The following is a 23,034-nucleotide window of genomic DNA, read 5'->3' as shown; positions in this document are numbered from 1 at the left end:
ATCAAACAATCATCCAATGTTGTCCTTTAAATCACGCAGGTTCCATTCCTTCCGTCTGCAGCACCTCATGCTGTTCATCAGTAGTGTTAGTAATGATAAAAGAGATACAGTGTGAATGTTGGATTTGTTTTTTGCTGGTAGCTAATGAATGCTTGTGTACATATCATGAAGTTATCAAGTGTAGGAAATACCATGAAGCAAAGATGTCAGCATTGGAGTAAATCACAACATGAAGTGCCCAGTCCGTCTTTTCATTAAGTGGGGCTTCAGCAGGAAATGGGCCCAATTACTTTAAGAGGTGCAGAAAATTATCTTTTATGTGTGATGTGCAGATTAAACTCAAGCACAAAGCAGTTCAATTAATTTCTTGTGCCCTTGAGGACTTCAGCTTTCATTGGCTGCCTGCTTCACTGGTATTCTAAGACTTAGATTTTGCCATTGGTATCAATCTGAACAGTTTAGTACTGTGAATTGTGATCAAACTGAAGGTTTATTGAAATCATCATTATTTGATATTTCATGAATTGTCAGATGTGCTTCAGTACCTTTAGGAATGACTTGTTAATTCAGTGTACACGGAGAGTGCAAAACCCTAATTTGTTAAAGATATATCTGGCCTGAGCCATTTAAGTTCCTACTCATCTCCCTTGTTTCATGTCATTGAGAAAGAATGAAAAATAACCTTGTCCACAGTTAGCTTCCATGTTTTTACTGGAAAATTTCTGATACGTTTGTTATAGTTTTAGACAAATGAGCAAGAATGAAGGTTCGATATTTTAGTCACACAAACTATTTCCCTTTCCCATTCTACTAATGTCTCTTATAGCACCATCTTACAGGCAAGTGCATGCTTAAAGCTTTATAAACTTTACCATGCTGTCAGCACCTGAGTTTAACCTCTCACACATTACACCCATCTGGTTTGTACAATTCAACAAGGGCATATTGTTTTAATTGACAGAAAATTGTTAAAGTTAACAGCTTGCTCACATTTGACTACTCGCATGTTGGTTATTTTTGTATTTGACAATTTGGCCATGTCATTTGTGTTTTTAGCCACATATTGGAACTCAGGAGAGGAAAGAAAAGTTGCTAGCAATTAGAGATGAAGCAGGTCAACTTTGAGCCGCAGTGGGTAAAGATTTGAACATGATACTTGGGCACCATTTATTTTAGACTCTGTAGATTTGAAAGAATGCACATTAATGTCAGAAAACTTCCTTCACCCTCTCCTCTTGAATAGTGATACTGACATTTCTGTCTTCACCTTTCCAACAATACTCATTAATCATTTTCAGTCAAGGGCGGAGATTCTGCATGCTTTGCTGTTACCTTGGTATGAGGAATGCAGGATTATGACCTGTTGTGGAATGTATTGTTAACTGTTAACAATATAAAAATAGAGATATTCTATAAAATAGGACACTCCTTTAACAAAACTAATTTAAGAAATGAATTGCTAAGTATTTCCCATCAAGCTAATGCATTTAGTACCCAGTGAGAAGAAATGATTTAAGAGTTTGAGAAGAAATGATTTAAGAGTGAGCTGGGTCTGTGTCAGGATTGATTTATACAATGACAGCTCAGGAAAATGAGATACAAACCAACACACAATTCACCCTTCACCAAACTAACCCACAAAACACATTAAGCAAATTTCATGATGTTATATGTTTTTCGAACTTGTCAAGTCTTTTGTGTTTTATCAGAAGTACGATTTATACTACTGCGGTCATTTAAATTCTACTGATAAATTTAAGTTATAGTGCAACTATAGTATTATATATGAATCTTATGGCCAAATTATTAATGGCGTAGCCTTTAAAAAATCAAACCTTTTGAAACTGGGATAACTTAAGATACAGTACAACATGCAAAATACTGGAAGAACTCAGCAGGTCAGCCAGCATTTGTGGAGAGAAAAAAGATAGTCGACATTTCTGGTTGAGATCTTCATCTGGATTGTTAAAAGAGGAGAGATGGCCAATATAAAAAAGGTGGAGGGAAGCGGTGAATCAAGAGCTAGCAGATACAATGTGGATCCATGTGAGGAGGTTGCTTGGCAGATAAGGGAGATGGAGAGCGACTCAGGAACTAACCAAGGGAGGTGATAGGTGAAAATGACAAGGAGCTGAACATGACGAAATCTGTTAGGAGAGGAAAATGGATGGGAGTAAAGGGAAAGAGTTGGGGAGAGGTTCAGGTGAGAGAAGTGTGTGAGTGATGGGTAGATGGTGTGGATAGTGGGAGGAATAAAGAGGTGGAGCCAGTGGATCACAAGAAGAGAGTGACAGAGAGAGAGAGAGAGAGACAGACAGAAAGGAAAAAGGAAGTCTGAGAATTTAGTATTCATGGTGCCAGGTTGGAGACTACTGAGGCAGTATATAAAATGATTTTAGTTTGCATTGAGCCTTGACCTGGCATTGGAGGAGGCAATGGACAGACATGTCGGTGTGGGAATGGGAAGTGGAGTTAAAATATCTGCCTACTGGGGGTTCCCAGCTGGCATAGCAGATAGAGCAAAGGTGCTAGCTGTCACTGTTCTGTGGTTACATCTGCTGTCAAGAAGGCATGAATGGGAATGGCAGCTATAGCTTTGGTGGAGACATATGATGTAAAGGTACATCACTGGTCAATACTTGTGTTGAGATATAAAAGAAAATCAACCATGATTTTATTGAAGTGTAGAGTGTCAGTCAGCTTACCCTTCCTATTTCTAATAACTTCTGCTCTGGTGAAAACCAGGAACTTCACTTAAACATGTTCAAGGTCAACAATAATTTCCTAGACTGTTAAAGGCATCAAAGACTATGGAGCAAAGGAATACAAGTGGTGGTCAGTCAAGTCGAAGATGAATGGCTTTCTCCTTTGTCTATCTTCTGGTTTTTCCATGTACTTTGGCTTCTGTGCGATCACATCTATGCAATGTGTGTGTCTTTCTGTCCTTGTATATCATGTTTTGTGCTTCCTCAGCTGCAAAGAGATGAATAGATGAGAAATGACAAAAAGAAATGGACAACAACATTTATTATTAATTGTGCTGCTATGTTCCTTAGACCGTACTGGGAATTAATAGCCAGTTACGTACAAAATAGATCAGACGTTGTGTATCACAGGGATGGAATCTGGCAGCTTGTTTTGGACTGGATATAAACCAAGCTGCTGCTTTACTTTCTTACAAAGCTTGTTTCACTGTAAACTTTCAATAAGCAAGGCTTTTAATTAGCTCGATTACATAGCAAATTCATGCATTGTTTCTAGTTGCATTGTATTCTGGATGACAAACGTTCTATCTCACTGAGCATTGCTAAGCTACCCTCTGAAATCAGTTACAGAAGTTGACTGGGCTTAATTGAAGATGCCTGCAGTTCATTGAAGGAATGTCTGCTCCCAGTACAGCAATCTAATGATTTCTAGTTAGCATGTCGGAAATTCCCCTGAATGGAATAACATCAAATCAAAGTCTTCATAGCTGACTGAAGTGCTAATTTTCTATTCATCTTCCATAGACTATTACAGAAACGGACACTACAGCCTAACAAGTCCATGCTGGCTTCTATGCCCTATTTGATCTTATTGAACCTCTCCTTTAATTCATCTGTGCTATTTGCCTTGACTCCTACTTATAACAGCAAGTTTCACATTCGTACTACTCACTAGGTAACATGGTTTCTTCTGAATTATGTTTTTGGTGTCTTGGTGATTGCCTTACATTTGTAGTTTCTAATTTTGCCTAGGTCTACAGATGAAAAATTATCTTCATGCTCAATCAAAATCTTTATTTTAAGGATTTCTATTTGGGCACCTTTTTTCCCAAGAAAACAAGCTGACGAAGTTTATCCTTCCCAGATCCACCAGTCAAGATATCATTTTCATAACTCTTTTTACGTTATCTTCACTGTTTATTTATATCATAAACAACATTTTCCACATGTGGGTATAACAAATATACAAACATATTTTGCATATTTCCTCTTGTTTTCGATTGTCTCACCTAGAGACACACTGAGTGACATTGTGGTGCCTCGCAAATCACCTTTAAAATTTCTCAAGTTAAATCCATGCCCTCTGGTAATTGATGTTTCCACCTGGGAAAAAAGGCTCTGATACATACCCTGTCAATGCCCCCAACAATTTGATGTACTTGTATCAGGTTATCCCTCAGAATCAAAAGAAAACTGCCCAAGTTAGTCCAATCTTTCAATATGGCAAACACTTTATTATTTTTCCAGACAACATCTTAGTAAATCACTTTTGCACTCTTTTTAAAAATTCCACATTATTTTTGTAATACAAAGTTCAAAGTAACTTTGTTACCAAAATACATATATATCACCATATACTTCCCGGAGATTTATTTTCTTGCAGATATTCACAATAGAAGAACGACAATAAAATGAGTGCAAAACTACACACAAATAAAGAATAACAAACAACCAAAGTGCAAAAGACAAACTGTGCAAATACAATCAATCAATAAGTAAATAAATAAATAGGCAAACAAACAAACAATTAACCAGACAACTGACCAATTGTCCAACTGAGAAGATAAGTTGTAGAATCCTTGAAAGTGAGTCCTTAGGTCGTGGGATCAGTTCAGTGTTATGGCGAGTGAAATTATGCATGCTGTTTCAGGAGCTTGATGGTAGAAGGGTAATAACTATTCCTGGATGTCGTGGAGTGGGACCTAAGGCTCCAGTACCTCCTTCCTAATGGCAACAGTGAGAAGAGAGCATGGGGGTCCTTGTTGATGGATGCTGCTTTCTTGTTGCTGCACTCCTTGTAGATGTGCTCAGTAGTGGGGAGGGCTCTTTTCCTGGAATGGTCTGGGTGACATCTACCACCTTCTGGTTGGTTTTGATGTTTCCATACCAGGCTGTGATGCAACCAGTCAGGATACTGTGTGCCTAAACAAGGTTTAGATGACAGGCTGAATATGTGCAAACCTATACGAAGGTAGAGGCACTCCTGTGGCTTATTGCCTCTGTGCCATGCAGCAGTAATTCGAACGTGGCCTAACTAAAGTTCTATAGACCCTCAACATGACTTCCTACTTTTTATACTAAATGACCTGACTGATAAAAGTAACTATGTTCCTTCTTTATCACCAGATCTACTTGTGATACCATTTTCAGGAACACATTGACTTGTTTTTGAAGATCCCTCTGTGTTGCTATGGGTCCTGCTATATTTATGTTCTTTCCTACATTTGACCTCCCAAAATGCTATAAATACATATAAAGACACTTGTCTGGCATAGACCTCATCTGCCATTTCTCCAACCTTATTTCCAACTGATCTATATTCCGCTAGAGCCTTCCTCACTATCAACAACTCCACTAATTTTTGTGATGTCTGTAAGCCAGCTTTTCGTCCAAATCACATACATATCAAAAATGAAAGATATGCCAGCACTGATCCTTTCAGAAGACTACTGGTCACAACCCCTCATTGAGAATAATTGTTATCCACTCTACCCTCTGTATTCTATGGTCAAGCCAATTTGAAATGTGGGCTATGAAGTCTCTGTGGATCCCTAGTGCCTGAATTTTATGGAGCATCCTACCATGAGATTCAAGATTGTTTAACATCTTTACAAGTATAAAGAAACACAAAATAACTGTTACTCTGGATGTGATGCGGCACAAAAGAAAAACACAATAATAAAAAGGACGCAATAAAATATAAATACTTAAGATGGCTTGTATACATAGATTGATTGTATGTCCGTAAAGTGATGCTAGGCACAGGAGTGTCTGTACTTAAGGTGGCTGGCAAGAAATATTAAAGTAGTGGTGGTTAGGGGGTGTTGAGGGAGGGTTTGTGAGTGGAGGTGCTGATCGCTCTTACTGCTTGGGGAAAGTAACTGTTTTTGAGTCTGGTGGTCCAGGTGTGGATGCTATGTAGCCTCCTCCTTGATGGGAGTGGGCAGGGTGGGTGGGATCTTTCATAATGGTGCTTGCCCTTTTCTGCCACCTTACAGTATAAACGTCCTTAAAGGCAGGTAGGCTGTTGCCGCGGATCCACTGGGCATTATTACTCCCTGTTGTAGGGCTATCCTGTTTGCCACAGGGGAGTTTCCGTACCATGCAGTGATGCAGCACGTTAGGATGCCCTTTGCTGCGTGCGCACTTGGGGAATGATGGCAATACTGACGTGCATAGTCCAGCTGTCTTCAGGCTCCTCAGAAAGTAGAGGTGTTGTTGAGCTTTTCTGATTGTGTGCAACGCGCCCTGAGACCATGAGAGGTTGTATGAGATGTACACAACCTTACTGGACATTAACCAGTAAAGTCCATGTGGGTGACGTCTCCTGCCTTACTCTCATCATCATCTCCTCAAAAAGAATATAATCAGGTTGGTAAGGTATAAATTCCCATGCACAATGTCCAAGCTTTTCCAGGTGTGAGTAGCTACTTCCTTTAAGAACCACCTCTAATAATTTCCCTACCACTGGTGTAAGGCTTACCAGCAGATAGTTTCCAGGTTTGTCCCCATTGCTCTTACTGAACAAAGGAAGAACATTGGCTCTTTTCTGGTCCACTGGAAACTTGACTGTGGCTGAAGAAATTACAAATATCTCTGTCACTTGGTCCTTCAGAAGACCCACCACACCTTCCTTTTTCTGATACCAGCATGACTTAGAATATCAATATGCCCCTCCATGATCTCACTACTCCCTTTGTCCCTCCCCTGGGTAAATACCAATGGAAGTGTTCATTTGGCATTTCATCCACTTCCTCTGGTTCCAGGAATAAACTCCTTCCTTTGTCCTTGAATTGTCCTTACCCTCTTCTTAGCTATATAGAAGTTTGCTTGGGATTCTCCTTAATCCTATTACCAAAGGGTATTTTATTGCCCCATTTAGCTTTCCTTATTTCCTGTTTAAGATCTTTCCTGCCCCTATATTGTTCTTCAAGGTTAACTCTCCTATTGCAGCTTCTTCTTTGTCCTTTTGTCTGAATTTACAACATCTCTAGCCATCCAAGAACCTTGGTGTCTTTCTTTTCTCACAGAAACATGTTGGTCCTGAATTCTGGCTATTTGACCTCCTAAGCAAGTCACACATGTTAGGTATGGACTTGCCTACTAACAGCCATTCCCAATCTACTCTCCTCAGATCCTGCCTGAAATTGTTGTAATTAATCTTCCCCCACATTAGCACTTCTACAGAGGTCTAGTTTTCCCTTTGTGTTAAAATTCAACTAAAATGCATTTTGATTGTACTTTTTATTTCCTTTTTAATCTGTGCTAAAACTAAGGAAGATTTTTTGAGGTATAGTCAAAGTCGTGCAATAGTAACAATAGCAGCCAATTGGCATAAATCAATTAGCAATGTGATATTGACCGGGTGGTAGCTTTAGAAATTTTCACTGTAGAACTAATTATTGGCTAATGCGTCAGGCAAAACCCTGTTGTTCTTTGGAAGGTTTTGACTGCCAGAGAGAGCAGATAAGGCCTTGCTTTGAGAAAAGACCACCCACCCCCAATGTGTCATCACTTTGCTTGTGAGCACAACCCAACCAGTGCTCAGCTTAGTCACATCTTTGCAGCAGGACTTGAACCAGGTATATTTTATCCATAATCCCATTCTATAATCTTAATTATAATTTATAATCTTAGTAATTTTATTAATCCCCTCTTGTAATTTGTTATAATCATTCCCAGTACTTTAAGACTTTAAAGAAAAGAACTTTGTCTTTACGTCCAAATATTAAATCATTAACTTAAATTGTGACCAGCATTGAGCCCAGGTCTGATTCCAGTGGGACTTCACGTTCCACCTCATATTCTGATTTGTTGTCTTTTATCCACACTTTTTACTTCCTGTCTTAAGATAGTCCATAATCCAGTTTGCAAATGACTCATTGACTGCACGCTCTGACCATATTTGCTACTCTGTTTTGCACGATCTGATAAAGGCTGCCTGCAGTCGACAAACGTTTACAACACAGAAGACCATTTGGTCCATCATGTCTGTGCAGAACCATTCAGCCGAATTCCAACCTTCGCAGCCCTAGCCTAGATTGCAGCTCGTCCACTCTGTTCAGTGTCACTGCCTCTACCAGTTTACACCGTGTATCCCAGGCAAGTTCCTTACCTCCCATCTAATCCTCCTACCAAGTCTCCACCACCTTGTTTTTGACATCTCTGGTAAATAAAACAGCTCCTTCCTATTCATTTTATCCTCCAACCATATGCAATTGTGTACATCTCAATTAACTCTGACCCTCCTTACCACATACCCACCCTAGCTGCTTCTGCCCTGTAGAAAACAGCCCTTACTGGCAATGCTTTTGTAATTCCTCTCTGGAAAGGAGGTATTAATCTTCTGTTGTAAAAGTCTCTCATGATTGTTGTGTTACTTACACCTCTAATTTCCAGATTTATACAATGCTCTACATTAGCATTGTTTTACCCCTTGCTGTTCATCAATTTCCACCCAGCGTGATTCCATTTGATTTGCCTCTACCAGTTAGGTTGAAGGCCTGTTGTCATGCTGTATAATTCTGTGACTATTTCATTCAATATTTTGGACTCAATCATCTTAACCACAAATTGACATCAGCACCCTGCTGAGTGAAGTTAGTCCATTTTGGTAGGAAAAATTAGAAAATAAACATATTACCTCAGTGGTGAAAACGCAAAGGGAACTGGTGTGCCTTACAAAAGGCTATTGTGCAATTGCTGCAATTAATTAGGAAAGCTAACGGAGTGTTATTGCTGCAGCTGGTGAAATTGAATGCAAAGGTTGGCAGCCAATCACATAAAACATTGGTGAGACCATACCTGAAGTATTATTTACTGTCCAATATTGGTCTCCTTATTGAAGGAAGGCTGTTAATGCATTGGAATCATATCAGAGAAAGACTAATACCTGGAATGGGTCGATGATGTCAGGATGTGAGGTTGGACAGGCAAAGCTTGAGTGTGCTGGGATACGTAAGAGTAAGGAGGGACTTACCTATAAGATACGGAGCAATCCTGACTGAATGGACGTGAAGAAAATGTTTTGGCTTGTAGGAGAATCTAGAACTTTCTCAAGACAAAACAAGAAACTCCAAAAAATGCTGATTATTGGCTACAGGAGTTAGAAGCCAGAGGCCCATGAGCCAGTCTTTATCAGGAGAACAGTGGTGGAGAGGTTCAGTAGCTTGTTAATTGGCAGAGGATTCTCCCAGGGACTAGCATGTAAGTGTCACTGCAAAGGAGGACCAACAGTGCCTCTACTTTCCGAGAAGTTTGCGTAGATTCGGCATGACATCGATAAGTTCTGTACAAACTTCTATGGATGCACAAGTAACTTAAGACATAAATTACTCAGTATAAGCATTTGATCCTCAGTGCCTCATAATTGATTACAATGATCATGTATTCACCTCATCTCTTGCTGACCCACTGTTCTCTTAGAATTTGCTCAAAGTGCATTATAGTTGTTGAAAAGCAATCTGACCCTTCTGTATTTGACATGCCTCGAGAAATCTGGACTGAAGAAATGCTGTTAGATCTGGGGCAGACTCGTGCATTATTGTTTCACTGTTTACTATGTAGTACAGTGTTAGCAAGTACGATTCCCATACTCTAATCACACAATGATACAGTTCCTGTGATTTAGGCTATGGTGTTCAATGGAGTAAGGTGCAGAATCTACCCTTTCAAATAGTCTTGACTTCATTTTTCTAGCCCACAGCACAACCAAGACATCACTGCCCACTTTTTGTACCTTCAAGCAGATAGTGAGGTTTTGCCTGAGCTATGATGATGTCATAACTTTCCCCTTTATTGATTGCAATGCTTGAGATTGGATTTAAGTTATTGACTATGCCCATTAATCCATAACAAAAATTGCAGAAGGAGACCAATTGAAAAGTGAGTGTAGAGAGTATAGTGTAAGAGTACTTGATGTCTGGATTTATACCAGCCCCAAGCAACCAGCAGCACCCAATATATCTGTTGTATGAAAAACACTTTTTCAAATGACGCAATGAAACCTTGCCAGGCTCCTTGAGTATTTGAAATGAATGCACTCTGATAAAGCAAATAAGAAGTTGGCTTATTTTCAGTCACTTTGTGAAAACTTTCAGAAATAGAAAACATGTTTGCCAGCACTTCACAACAAAACAGTGATTGTTTGCATGATTCATACAATATTTCATTGCTCGTTGCTAAATCTAGAAAGCCCCAAATATTCGAAGAAGATCTGATTCTGCCAGCAGTGAGGGAGGGTCCGAGTACAGTTTGTGTAAGTCACCAGATCAGATACTTGAACCGATTCTGTTCAGTGACCACTCTGTTCAAAGGTGAATAAATAAAATGTCTGAGAATGTAGTAGACACCTTGTGCAACATAATTAGGCACCAGAGTTTGATCTGCAGTTGAATGAGTCAACTTTATCAGGCATCAGATCTTTGCTTCTTGGTTATATTCACTTCATAAGAGGTGAATGCATGGTTGAAGAGTTGCTATTTGCAAGGGGTCTAGAAACAGATACAAAGGGGAGTCAAATTTCAGGTTGTTGAGCAATATTTCAAAGAGAAGGACATTCTGCTCAGCAACATTCTTACTTGTGCATCTGATGGAGCAGCTTCAACAACAGGACATCACCGTGGGGGTATTACTTTCTTGAAAAAGTTGTACCTAATATACTTACCATTTACTGTGTAATTCACAGACAACATCTTGTTGCAAAAAACCTAAGTGATTAGCTGTACAAATCAATAACTATTGCTATCGCAGCAGTAAATGAAATCAAGCACGATGCTCTCAATTCCCATCTATTTCAAGAGATTTGTAGTGAGAATGATGAACAGTTTAAACACTTGCTTTTGCACACAGATGTCAAAAGGTTCTCAAAAGGAAACTGACTGAGACACGTTCATGTGCTTTTTGAAACTGTGATGATATTCTTTGAACACTCAAATGCCCCATTCAGTAATCAACTCAAGAATATTAGGCATGGCGTTGCTTATTTGTCAGAATTATTCAAAAAGTTTAATTAAATCAATCTTCAATTGCAAGGAAATGAGATGAATCTTACCAAAGTCAATTCGGTAGTGTCCACATTTCTGTCCAAGTTAACCATATTTAAGTCCATATTTAGCTCCAGCAATCTCTTCCAATTTCTGAGCTTCTCTGAGCTGGAAGAGAAAGAAAGAAGGCCCGATGATGAACTTCAAGTATTTGTGCCCAACTGGATGAGCTGCATAAAGACATGTCAGATAGATTTCAGGATCTCCTTGTGATCAAAATTCCAGATTAATCCATTCCTGAATACTTGTAAAGAGGAACTAAGAGGAAGGATAGAAGAGGAACTGATTTTGCTGCAAGGTTACCTTGAGCTGAAGTTGTGGTTTAAAAAAATTAATATCAAGACCTTTGGTTGCAGAAAGCAATCTCTGAACGCTTTCCTGCACTGTGGAAAAAGGTCAAGATGTTCTTTATTGCCTTTCCAACATCATATTAGTGGAGCGTGGTTTCAGTGTGGTGTCTCAACTTCTTTCGAAGCAATAAGATAGATCGCAAATTACTAAACGTAGGAATCTGAGACTCCTGAATGATATTCAGCGTGATGTTGAGAAGCCAATGTCACTGTACCAAGCCCATTCATCTCAATGGAAGGTGAAAAAGCAATGAAGTAGTGAATAGCTGGACAACTAATGTACGCTTTAAAATTATTGATGAAAATTGTTTTCACCATAATTAAATAAAGAAATAATTTTATTTGTAGCTTTAAATAGCTTTGAATACTTTTTGCAATCATTTCTCATTGCTTTGAATTTGCTGTTTCCATTTCACTATGCACTGTAAATTAAAATTCTTTAGGGTTTTTATATAATGTCCAGAAAGGGAGGGAGGGCTCTGGGGCTGTGGTCTGGGAGCCAAGGGGTCAGTAACCCAAAAATGTTTGGGAACCACTGACCTACAGCTTCACTTTCAAGGACTCTTTACAACTCAAGCTTGCTGTTAATTTTTTTTATTTACACTTTTTTCTTCACTTGCACATTAGTTGTTTGCCAAACTTTGTCTTTTTATGTATAGTTTTCCGTAAAACTCTATTGTATTTCTTTTGCTTTCTGTCAATGTTTGCAACAAAATGAATCTCAAGATAGTATGTAGTAACATATACGTACTTTGATAATAAACTTACTTTGAACTTGAACTTAACCAGGGACCACTATTTTAAAAATGTTCATTTAAGATAGAGATACAGCATTTTTTCCGTCACAGAGGGTCATTTCGTTGGAACTCTTCCTCATTGAAAAAGAGTCTAGGCATTTTTTAGGCGGAATTAGTTTGATATGTTAGGAGGTAAGAGGTTACATCAGACAGTAAAGAATGAGATTGTTGAGGTTATTGAGGGTGGCACATTTCATGCTTTTCCTTTGTGGAAAAATATTTGTACAGAATCCCTTAAATCATTTTATTAAATGGATCCTATTATTTCAAGAGTAGTTTTCCCCCAAGTACCTGTTTCCAATATAGTCCTTAATCAAGCATTTTTAACATTGCACCAACTTAGAACATTTATTGCTTTTATACTTTTTGTCCTTTTGTATAATTATGTGCAATGCAACTTAACTGTGATCACTCCTGCAGTAATGCAGAGTATTACATAAATATAAAATCTTGCCAATTTTTTTGCTTTCAGTCTATGTACCAGCCAGAACATCGCAGATTTGTATTTTAATGATTTCGAAGCATTAGCTCCCTTCCAATACTTCTTCCACTGGTTAGCTTCATTTCCTAGGTCTAAATCCATAATTGTCCAAGTTAGGGACTTGCTTAGCAAAGTTCTACTTATGTAATTTAGAGAATTCTGTATCATCCGTTTTAGACATTGACTGTATCTCAGTTCATATGATGAATGAACATCCCCAACCTTACTGCTTTTATGCTTGTTACAAATTTGTTCTCCTTTGGACTGTAATGGTTATTCTTTAGACTATCATTTGGCTTTATGTAAGATTATGCTAGATTCTTCTCTCATGTATTTGTTACACCCATTTTAATCAGCCATCATTGTTTCTTTACTAGCATGACTCATCTGAACATCCTGTAACTTGGTATGTTAAGCTTCCAGTCCCTATTTAAGCCAAGATTCTATTACAGCAACAATATCACAGTTACATCTATGTACCAACAGCCTCAACTTACATGCTTGCTTCCCTGCATAAAGCACAGCCAGGCCACTATTTTTTCAAACACTTGTTCTCATTATTTCTCTTAATTTCATTTTTTTTGTTTTCCATTTTGTGTTATGTTTTTCTCCCCTCTGAATCTTTGTTGAACACACCATCCTGCTGCAAAGGTAATCTTCAGACCAGCGCTTCAAATCATTGAAGTATAAATTTGTGATGTTCTGGCAGGTATAGAGACTACCTAATGCATTACTAAGCATAAAAGATCAGGTCGATTCCATGTGTAAGCATTCTCTTTTGAATTAATTAACCTCTGCACAATGGGAATAGTTGACTTTAGTACCTTACTAGACTGAGTAAGATTAGATGGGGCACCAGCTACTTTGTGACTGGTATGATTATGGTGTTGAGGCTGATGGTGATCACAAGGGTGGATTTGGCTGTGATAGCTTGCTATTACATATACCTGAAAAATAAGTAACCAGAAGGCTAATGATGTTTGTGTAATTGCACCAATCACTGATCACGTCCTTGAGAAGATTACATGGATATATTGTATAAAGTAGCACCGGATGGTCAATTATAAAAAGAAAACAGAAAATGGTTCATTATTACATTATTTTTTGGCTTATAGTAGAGAATTGAAAAAAATAAATATGTAAGGTTCATCAGCTTACTCTACCATACATACCTTCTTCTAAGGTCTTTGCAAATCAGTTTTCATTTCCAACCTTGGCCATCAATTATTTGGATTCTGATTTTAGTCCATTATCAACAAATCAACATAAAGTCATCAATAGATGAATTTCATTGACAAATATAGACCAGTTTTATTTGAGGGAGGGATCCAGTCTCCTTTTACATGTGCATCTTTGTCAAATTAAGTGCATATTGGTAAAAAGGCACGGCAGTGGATATTCCAGAATTATGGAATCATATTCCTTCACTCCTATCTCAAGAATGCAGTAAATTCCAAACTTATTGTCTGACTGGAACTAATTCTGTTAATGCCAGATTCAGCTTGCATAATAAAGCAATATTTACTGAATACTGAGGTATCAATATCTGAAATCGCTTTTATTTAAGTGAAGAATACCATCCTGATTTATTTTCTGAAGAGGATTAGTTGTCATGATGGTCACAAAAAGATTATGTTTTCTTTCATGCTTTTTGTGTTTATGGATTTAACTGTAGAGAAAATTGCATACTATCCGCATCCTCCTTTGTGGACCTTTGAGATTGTCTAGTAGTTACTGGATGATAACCGAGCTGTGTTTTGCGTAAGGGAAGTCATTGGCATTTGCCGAGGTTGGTGGAATTAGCATGCAGCTTGGTTCCTCTGATAAATGGATTCTGTTAGGTCATCGAGGGGAACAGTGTGACATTAAGTGATTTACAGTCCTTTTCCTTTAATGAAATTGTTTCAGTGAGATGATGCTGAAAGCTTTTAATGGATAGGTTTTCTTGATGTAATGAAATTGTATTCCGCCGGCATTTAATAAGGTACGGTTATTATTTACTGGAACATAAACTGTGGTGCTGTCGCCTGCACACATTCTGAGGAAGGGCAAACATTTTCAAATGGCTGGTACAGAGAGAATAAATATTAAAGGCCAGATCTTAAGAGGGAGTGCTTATGGTTGTGGTGTCTATATACTTGTGTGAGCAGAGAAGAGAGAAATGGAAAGATATTTATCACCAGTAAGAATGGTTTAGACGAAGGGCCTAGTTACAGAAAAGCCTTAAGGGAGGCTTTGTGGTACATAACACTGCTAATATTCTGATTTTCTGAGTTTATCCTCCTAATCTATTTAACAGGCAACTGGATTACAACCAGATCAGCTGCATTGAGGATGGAGCATTCAGAGCTTTGCGTGACCTGGAAGTGCTGTGAGTACTGCTTCAATTTGCCTGTGGGGCAGCCCTTTACTGAGGGATTATACGTGGAGTAGTTTATCAGAAGTTTGTAATCTGCGCAGAGGAAGGAGATTTCTATGTCAGACTAAGACCTGGTAAACCACCTGTGCTAGATGTGTTCAAAACAAATTTTACTCCACACATTAAGATCTTTTCCTTCGTTTGATCTCTATTGCATTGGATACCTGTGAGTAAATACATACACAGAAAGACATTAAACATAGCTAACATGAAATCACTTCAGAATATTTTTAATTATATAAAAACAGAATAGCTGGTGGAGACTTCCTTACCTTTCTTGCCTTTCAAAGAAGAATCAAGGAAATCTGGCAGCACTCATGCAGTAATTGTGAAATTAATTATGAAATAAAGTTACTGAGCAATGTGTGAAACTAGAGATGCTTTGCAACTTGCTACCCAGGAGGTACCAAAAGAAACGTAACTACAAAGTTTTGACCTTTTGATGTTTTAATGCAGTCTGTGGTCAAGAGAAAGGCAAAGCCTGGGAGAGTTGAAGCACTTAGCACATTCTTGTCATGTTTGGCCTTGGGACCCAATGGTCCACATTCTTTGGATATTTGTAGGTATGTGAGGAAGCAAAGAAACAGTTCCATTTTTTTTGCAATCATTTTGATCAGCAGATGTTCTGGTCCCTTTCCTTGAGCAAAGGGCATGAAGTCACACCTGGAGTAACTTCTCTGGTTCCTAGCTCATTTCCCATGGAAAAACTGAACCTAACATCTACCAGAACAATTAAAAATCGTATTACTTTATACCAAAACTAAGGTGGCAAAAATCCTGGCAGAAAGCTGAACATATTAACCATCCCTAAACGACTTGGTAAGGGCGTTCCATGTAGCTACATAACTCTTCTGTTACACCACCTGAGTCGTTAGTTGTAGTTTTCTTCTTAAACTGGCTGTTTACACAATAATCTCCTCCCAGAGCAGTGTCAAAATGTGCTCTTAGTCTCACTGTAATTTTGAACCATAGCTAGCACACCTTTCTGCGAACTCTTGATTTTTATGGCAACCATTCAAGGAATCATTACAATGTTCAAAATTTTACAGAAGGAAAATAATTATGAAATGGCTTTGCTGTATTGACCTGAAGAGGAACTTGCATCACAGTAATCTGCATTGACCACTGTGCTTAAAAAAAGTCTGTATTTTTACTTCTTAGTTATCAATCGTATTCTACTTTGGTTTTGTAACAGTTCCAACTGCTTGGTAAGGGTGCTTTCTGCTAACACAGCAGTTAATATAGCTTCCAATAAAGCAAAGATCAAGGAACAGAAGGCTGGATTCCAGGCACATCTTCCCACAAAGCAGAACTATGGTCCTTCCGGTACAAAACCTGCTTATTGTCCAGTAATTTGCAAATACTGTTGATACAGTAAGCAGATAGTGTATTGATTTTTAAAAAAGAATAAGACTTGAACATATTCTCGACATGGCTGAAACAATGAATAAATCGCCATATAACTAATATAATGGAGGTTGATGCTTCAATTTAATTGTGACAGCATTTTTTATAAAGTTATAGATAGCAAACATTATTAGACATAACTTCAGGGAAATATCACAGATTATTGCATCTTGTGCCTTTGGAAAATATTCCAAAGAAACGACAATAAAAGAGGATGGTAAATATCAAGTAGCATTTGAATCTTACCTGCACCACATTTATGCAGTCAAGCCAAGTTAGTAAGCACTGATTGAAGGAAAAGAATTGAGATCAACATTTCAAAGTAAGGTTCAAAGCAGTACACAAACACTGTCAGTGGCTACTCTCTTCCTATAGTTCAAAGCTCACATTTCCATTCTGGTATCAAGCACACAGTTCCGAATAAGCAAATATTTGAACTTCTCACAGAAGACATGATTTGCCTGTAAGAGCTTTGAACTTCCCACAGAGCGGAAATGAATTTCCTTCCCAGTATTATAGTTAAATCCACATGGCCCTATCATTAATAACAATCAAATTAATTGTCAAATGTAAGAAATTAAGTAATTTAGTGAGATGTGTATCTTGCTGTTTTTTTTGTCTTGCAGTACGATTAACAATAACAATATCTCTCGACTCTCAGTGGCGAGTTTCAACCACATGCCCAGGCTAAGAACCTTGTAAGTAAAAAAAAAGAGCACTTTTAAGACAAGTATAGTATTTATAAACCTCTAGTACTGGAACAATATTGGAATTACTGGTTAAATAACGACATTATTCCAAAACTATATTAAAATGCATTATTCAGAAATACCTCCCATTTCATTAGAACTGTTTCTCAAGGTATTTTTATCATGTTTAAACCGAGACAAGCTAGAGGTGAGCTGGAGACAGTAAAAATGAAATGCTAATGCTGTAGAAATTTATTTTGCAGACTTCTTTTTTTCAATTTATTTTTATTTTAAGAAAGCACGTCATGTTGGCTACTGAAGCAATCCTATCTTAGAGTATTTAATTAAAAGTAGCTGTCTATCCAGCAATCTCCTGAAAGGAAAATTAGCATGCTGGACAACATTCAGAGTTTCAATATCCATTAAGGTATATTTTGTTAGGATTGAATGCATTGACTAAAAGATTTTGATGAAATGACATTACATAGTCAAAGCAGGAGTCGAGACAGCCGCTTGATTTATTGCTTTTGTCATCCTTTATTTTACTTTGAGGAACATGAAAGCCAGTCTGAAGTAATTTGCCTAATTTAGGGGATACATTTGTCTGATATTTTATTAATGGCGAGCTGCTTTTTGCCAATTGGAAAAGAGCCATGTTCTTGTGAAGGTCCTGTCAGGAAAAGCAGCTGACTTAATTCCCTTGCTCACTGCCATTTGCGTCTTTTAATTTCGGAGACTGTATTGAGCACAGGTCCCAAGGGGCTAAAATCTGTTAATCCCTTTCAGTGATTAAACAAAAAAGGAGGAAATCAGAAAAAAAAGATGTGAAAAAGATAATTCCATATTGTATTATTATTCTATCTTGCTCAGCAGAAAATGGATGTCATCCACTAAGTGGACTTTGGAGTCCGTTTGTATAGAAGCTAATGACGGCAAGACTGATTGGTGTTTTTAATTAGGAGCCAGAGCTTCCATAAGCGTTATTTTTCTCACTGACAGTATGCTACCACTGTTGTGCATTTTGCTTCTTTTCATTGTTGTTTGGTGAGACTTAAGTTTTTGAATTCCATAATTGGTTTTCTGGCTCTTTGGTGTTTCTTGAGCTCGTAATCCAGTCAAAAGGGAATGCTTTGAATTGATTTTGTGACAACTGAGCCAACTTTTATTAATTAATTAATCTTTAGCTAAAAGGCTGCTGTCACACAAATGCTGCTTGGAGAGAGGGAAAAAAAAACAGTGGAAGCATTGGAATTGACCCTGTCAGGGAGCCTTAAATTTCCAGATGAGATTAAAAGATTGATCCCTGATTTTCTCGCTGAAATTGCATCACTCATTCGCCCTTGTTCACTTAAACATATTAACTCTGTTCCTTGCATTTTCGTTCCAGCCGCCTCCATTCAAACAACCTGTTTTGCGACTGCCATTTAGCATGGCTTGCTGATTGGCTGCGGCAGCGCCCACGGGTTGGGCTTTACACTCAGTGCACGGGTCCTGGTCACCTGAGGGGCCACAATGTTGCCGAGGTACAAAAGAAGGAGTTTATTTGCTCTGGTAAGTGGAGAACAAAAGTACTGAGCAAAGTGCATATGTACATCACACTAAAATGTAGGAAGCTAGTGTTCATTTGCTTTTTGAGTAGAGTTGTGTTGCCATAGTACATACAATATGTACAGAAATAGTGAACGGAATATGTTGTAATTACTTAGCTGCTGAGCAGCGTATATAAGGTAGTTTTTGTCTTTAAATTTCAAATTAGTAAAAGCATTTATTGAAATGTATTATTAGTAATATATGTATGCTCTTATTAATACTTGTTTGCTAAATTATGCTAAGAAAAATACAAATTAAATGAATATATCAATAATAAGATATATGATTCTAATAGGTTCAGAATTTTCACAGCTTTTTCCTGCAGTGAACTAAGATGTTGAGCGATATTTTAATATCTGTCATTATCAGTGTAATCATTGTTCTACATAAATGAGATGGTGATGTTAGAAATATTAGATGAAAAACCTGGTGATGCTGCTCCGTATAGCTGGTTGCTCTTTATTCCCCAGATCTCTGCATGTGTTGGGTCCTGAGGAAATAGGAGTATTGGGAGAGGGTCTTACTTTTAGTTATAGTCTTTTCATCTTTACTGGTAATTCAGGGGAAAAATAATATCTAACTTTCATTGGGATGTTATGGCTGTCACAATGGTGTGCAAAGTGTGTCGTCCGTGGACTTTGCCTTCTTTCAAGCCACTGGACAGTGAAGTGCAACTTCCATCTTGCTGGCAAATGCTGCATATTTTGTTGCCTCTCCTGTATGTACAAAATATTCTTTTCTTTCCTCTTACTAGTTGTTAAGCTGAAAGGTGCTGTCTTTTTTATATTTTTGAAACTGAGGTCTAAGTAGCCTAAAATATCCATAATTGTTTAGTCTTTTGGTAATCATGCACAGTTTATGGCAAGAGTTGCTAATGCATGGTGTTAATCTCATTGTGTTTTTTTTATCATTTTTATCTCATGCTATCCAGATGAGGATGAAGGCAAGTTTGCTTTTACATTTTTGTATTCTGCTTATTATTCTCAACTCTCTACTGTTCTGTCCTTTTGCGAACTGAATCTTAAAGAATCCAGCTGGGTTACTTCTAATCAATGCATTTTCACGCTACCAGCCAATTGATCAGTTTTTTGTTTCCTTACTTGCTACCAGAGTTTCTCCCCCTTTCCATAATACAAAATAATAGAGACAAGACAGAAAGCAACCCTGAGAATCAAAGATGTGAAAAGATGGCGGAGGTTCAGGTCCAGACCCAAAATCTTGAGAGCAAAGATTTTTGTTAATGATCTTAACCAGGGAATTTGATTGTTGCCTTTTACTTCACCAAGAGCTGCAGTTGTCATTTACAATATACAAGTCATTAAGTCAATATTCATCTCCTGTCATCTACACAAAATTGTACAATATAGTTCGCTTCCAAAATCTGGTTCCCTTGCATTAGTTTCTATACGCATAGTTTAGTGCAAGTAATCTCCTTGACCTTGAAGTTGCCATTTCTGTTATTTAAATATGTTACATAGCTGCAATATATCTTAACAAGTTGAGATCAAACTGATTCATCATTTACCTCTTGCTCTGATGCAAGGTAATTCTGCTGACTCCCGCTTGCATGTATTTAGCAATGCGTACTTCCATTTATTGCCGAGAATAACTGAAACCCACATCTGGCATAGGCACAAAACCAGATGTAAAAGCAGTGTGTGTGGGCTACTGACCAAATTGTCGACCTTAGCAACATGTAGCTGGGCTGTACACTTAGCAGTTGGCATAAATATTCGTTTTATTCGCTGTTGAGCCTGTGGATAGTTTTATGACTGTAATTTGCATCTATTAAGATTAAGACGTAATTTTCAGTACTTAATATTAGTCTCTGTGTTCAATGGCTTCATTAGTTGCTGTAGTGTGCATTATTAGAGTTAGTACTATTGCAGATATGTTATGTAGCTAAATAATTTCTGCAAAAAATTCAGCCTGAGTGTATCGAAACCAGCATGAAGAATGGCACTGGAACGTGTGCATCTGCCCCAGTGGGTTTATTGTGCGTACAGTAGTATTCACTTCAGTTAGATGCATCAGAGTCCAGATTGGATAGTTTTATTCTCCTGCTCATATAAAATGAGAACAGCAGGTTGTATGTGTAGTTGGGTTTGTAAGTTATGTTTAAAGTCCCCACCTATTTTCATTTCTAGCGAAGGTTTTTCTTTAACTCTGTGGATAACATAGCTGTATCTGCAATGATAATTCATTTTGAAAAGCTGTTGATCATTAGGGTTCCATCTGGTCATCCATTCATTCATGTTGTTATGAGTACACATAGAGAAAGAACAAAATGATAAACTCTAGTTAAAGCCGGCCAGTTCAATATAAAAGGGAGAAATTTAAAGGCACGGTAGGTTTCAGTGATTCATTCTCTTTCCTTTTGCTCCACTAGGCCCCCAGAGTTCGATGGCACAGTCTTGCAGTGTCCATTCCAAGTCCTGCCCAGCTGCCTGCACATGCAGCAACAGCATTGTGGACTGTCGTGGCAAAGGTCTCACTGAGATATCAAGCAATCTTCCGGAAAGTATCACAGAAATGTAAGCTTCTGCTTTTTTTTTGTTTAAATTCATCATCCCAAGTGTAGATGCCTTGTGTTAACCTGACTCTTCAGTGAGGAGCATTGATGTTTCAACCGCTTCCACAGAGCTCAATATTTCAGATGATTTCTCTTCAATTAAGTTTCTCGTTAAAGTTAAAAGTTATGTTTGACTGGCTATTGAATTAATTCACTCATGACAGGTAGAGTCTTTGTGTCAAAAGGCATTATCGTACACAACCAAATTTTTAAGTGTACATTTAACATATAAAACTGTTGGGTTAGACTTTTTTATTAAATACTCTGTGGGATAAACGCTGACAATATATTTTTGGGTAGTAGTCTGGTAAAATGTATTAAAATAAACAATAAAAATAAGAAGAGCGATAACAAGTAAATTATTTATTCCTCTTTGCTACCAAGTGGGCAATAACAAAGTGTCTTCTTCATTATAATTAATTCCTGTGTCATTGCTTCTGTGTGTTGTGCAGTGATAGAGATTTTGGATATTGAAAATGTCCTATTGCTTTCCATACAATAAATTCAGTTTTTGGCATCTAAAATAAAGATCTAAGCAAACTGTAAAACATGACACATTTTACAGGGTATATTCCGCTGCACCCACTCAAACAAAATGTAAACCACTGGAAATTTTGGTATCAACGTGAAAGCAAAATGCCTCACGTACGAGTGATTTGAAATGGTTTAGAAAGCCTACAGCTCGGGCTGTGAAATGGTCCACATCCTAACACCACAGCAGATCAGCAAAGACAACAGGGCTGTCACCAGCCGGTAATGGCTGCGACTCCACCCACTGGCTGAGTGTTCCGTCAGAATATTTTCAACTGGTCTCTATTACGGTGTAAACTTGATTTTCAAGCTTTCCTGCATAAGTGGCTGTTAAGTCCCTAAAATAAGTTCTCTTTCTCTTTCTGAAGTACCATAAAACTCATTCGTTCATCTCCTCTAACATCACTGCTGTCACTTTGTTTGTTAATGCTGTTGGGGCAAAAAGAGAAAAATAATATAAAAAGAGGAAATCCTGCAAATTGTTAGCTGGGCAGGCGGCAGCCGACCAAAGAATGGATGTCTCAAATCGATATTCATGCACCATAGCTGTAAAAACCTGGAGAAGCATACAGCCTCTAAGCAGATACAAAGGGTGAGAATATGGCATGGAAGGCAGGTGACATTTAAAAAGCACTGAGGTTTGTTTGATGCAAGAGAAATCGAGCTAGTAATGGGACAGAAGGCAGGATGTGCTGCAACAGGGTGAAAATGGGAATGGTTGAATTGTTGAACCATGTTTGTTGAGTCCAGAAGATTATAAAACCCATAACTGAAAGATGAGCTTGTATAAACTGCAATAAAGCCTGATACAGCTTCAACTTTTCCCAGTTCCAAAGGGAAGTCATCAGTTTGAAACACGAAGTCTGTCTAATTCTCTGCAGGTAAGTACGGTGTACAGCATTGAAAGTGCGAGATGGGTACAAGTAGCTGCTAATTCAAAAATCAACTAATTTTAAGAAAGAATTGTTATCCTGTGATTTGACTGAAGGCTGGCTTTTCTTTCCTCCACCATTCTTCACATATAGTGACAGCATACGAACCACAACCATAGATGAGTGAAATATTCCTCAGGTTCTATATTGTCAATATGTATGTCTCTGTGTACACTTGTAATTGATAACACGAAAGCCTTGAGGCACCAAGAATAATGTAAGTGTAGCTTCAGAGGG

At 37.9% G+C, this 23,034-nt stretch overlaps 1 protein-coding gene and 1 long non-coding RNA gene across 9 annotated transcripts in view; one reads left to right on the top strand and one right to left on the bottom strand.

Annotated features, from left to right (window-relative positions):
* The window catches only part of slit2 (slit homolog 2 (Drosophila)), a 421,836-nt gene that overhangs the window by 255,643 nt on the left and 143,159 nt on the right, over positions 1-23,034 (top strand). For all 7 annotated transcript variants that reach the window (XM_073064928.1, XM_073064925.1, XM_073064926.1 and 4 more), the window contains exons 6-9: positions 14,957-15,028; positions 17,110-17,181; positions 18,560-18,723; positions 21,152-21,296. In XM_073064928.1, the coding sequence (XP_072921029.1) occupies positions 14,957-15,028; positions 17,110-17,181; positions 18,560-18,723; positions 21,152-21,296 (453 nt within the window). The remainder of the gene's footprint in view (positions 1-14,956; positions 15,029-17,109; positions 17,182-18,559; positions 18,724-21,151; positions 21,297-23,034) is intronic.
* On the bottom strand, positions 1,505-16,832 carry LOC140737992 (uncharacterized). Of its 2 annotated transcripts, none has more exons than XR_012101275.1 (3): positions 13,830-14,109; positions 11,038-11,137; positions 1,505-2,973 (listed from the first exon to the last, which is right to left on the bottom strand). It is a non-coding gene; the product is annotated as an uncharacterized lncRNA (long non-coding RNA). The 2 variants fall into 2 exon arrangements; XR_012101274.1 differs by lacking the exon at positions 13,830-14,109 and adding an exon at positions 16,730-16,832 and having other exon boundaries at positions 1,506-2,973.

The sequence above is a fragment of the Hemitrygon akajei genome, chromosome 13, assembly GCF_048418815.1.
Source record: "Hemitrygon akajei chromosome 13, sHemAka1.3, whole genome shotgun sequence".
Lineage (NCBI taxonomy): Eukaryota > Metazoa > Chordata > Chondrichthyes > Myliobatiformes > Dasyatidae > Hemitrygon > Hemitrygon akajei.
The sequence above is the reverse complement of the archived record's forward strand: the minus strand, read 5'-3'. Positions and strand labels throughout refer to the sequence as shown.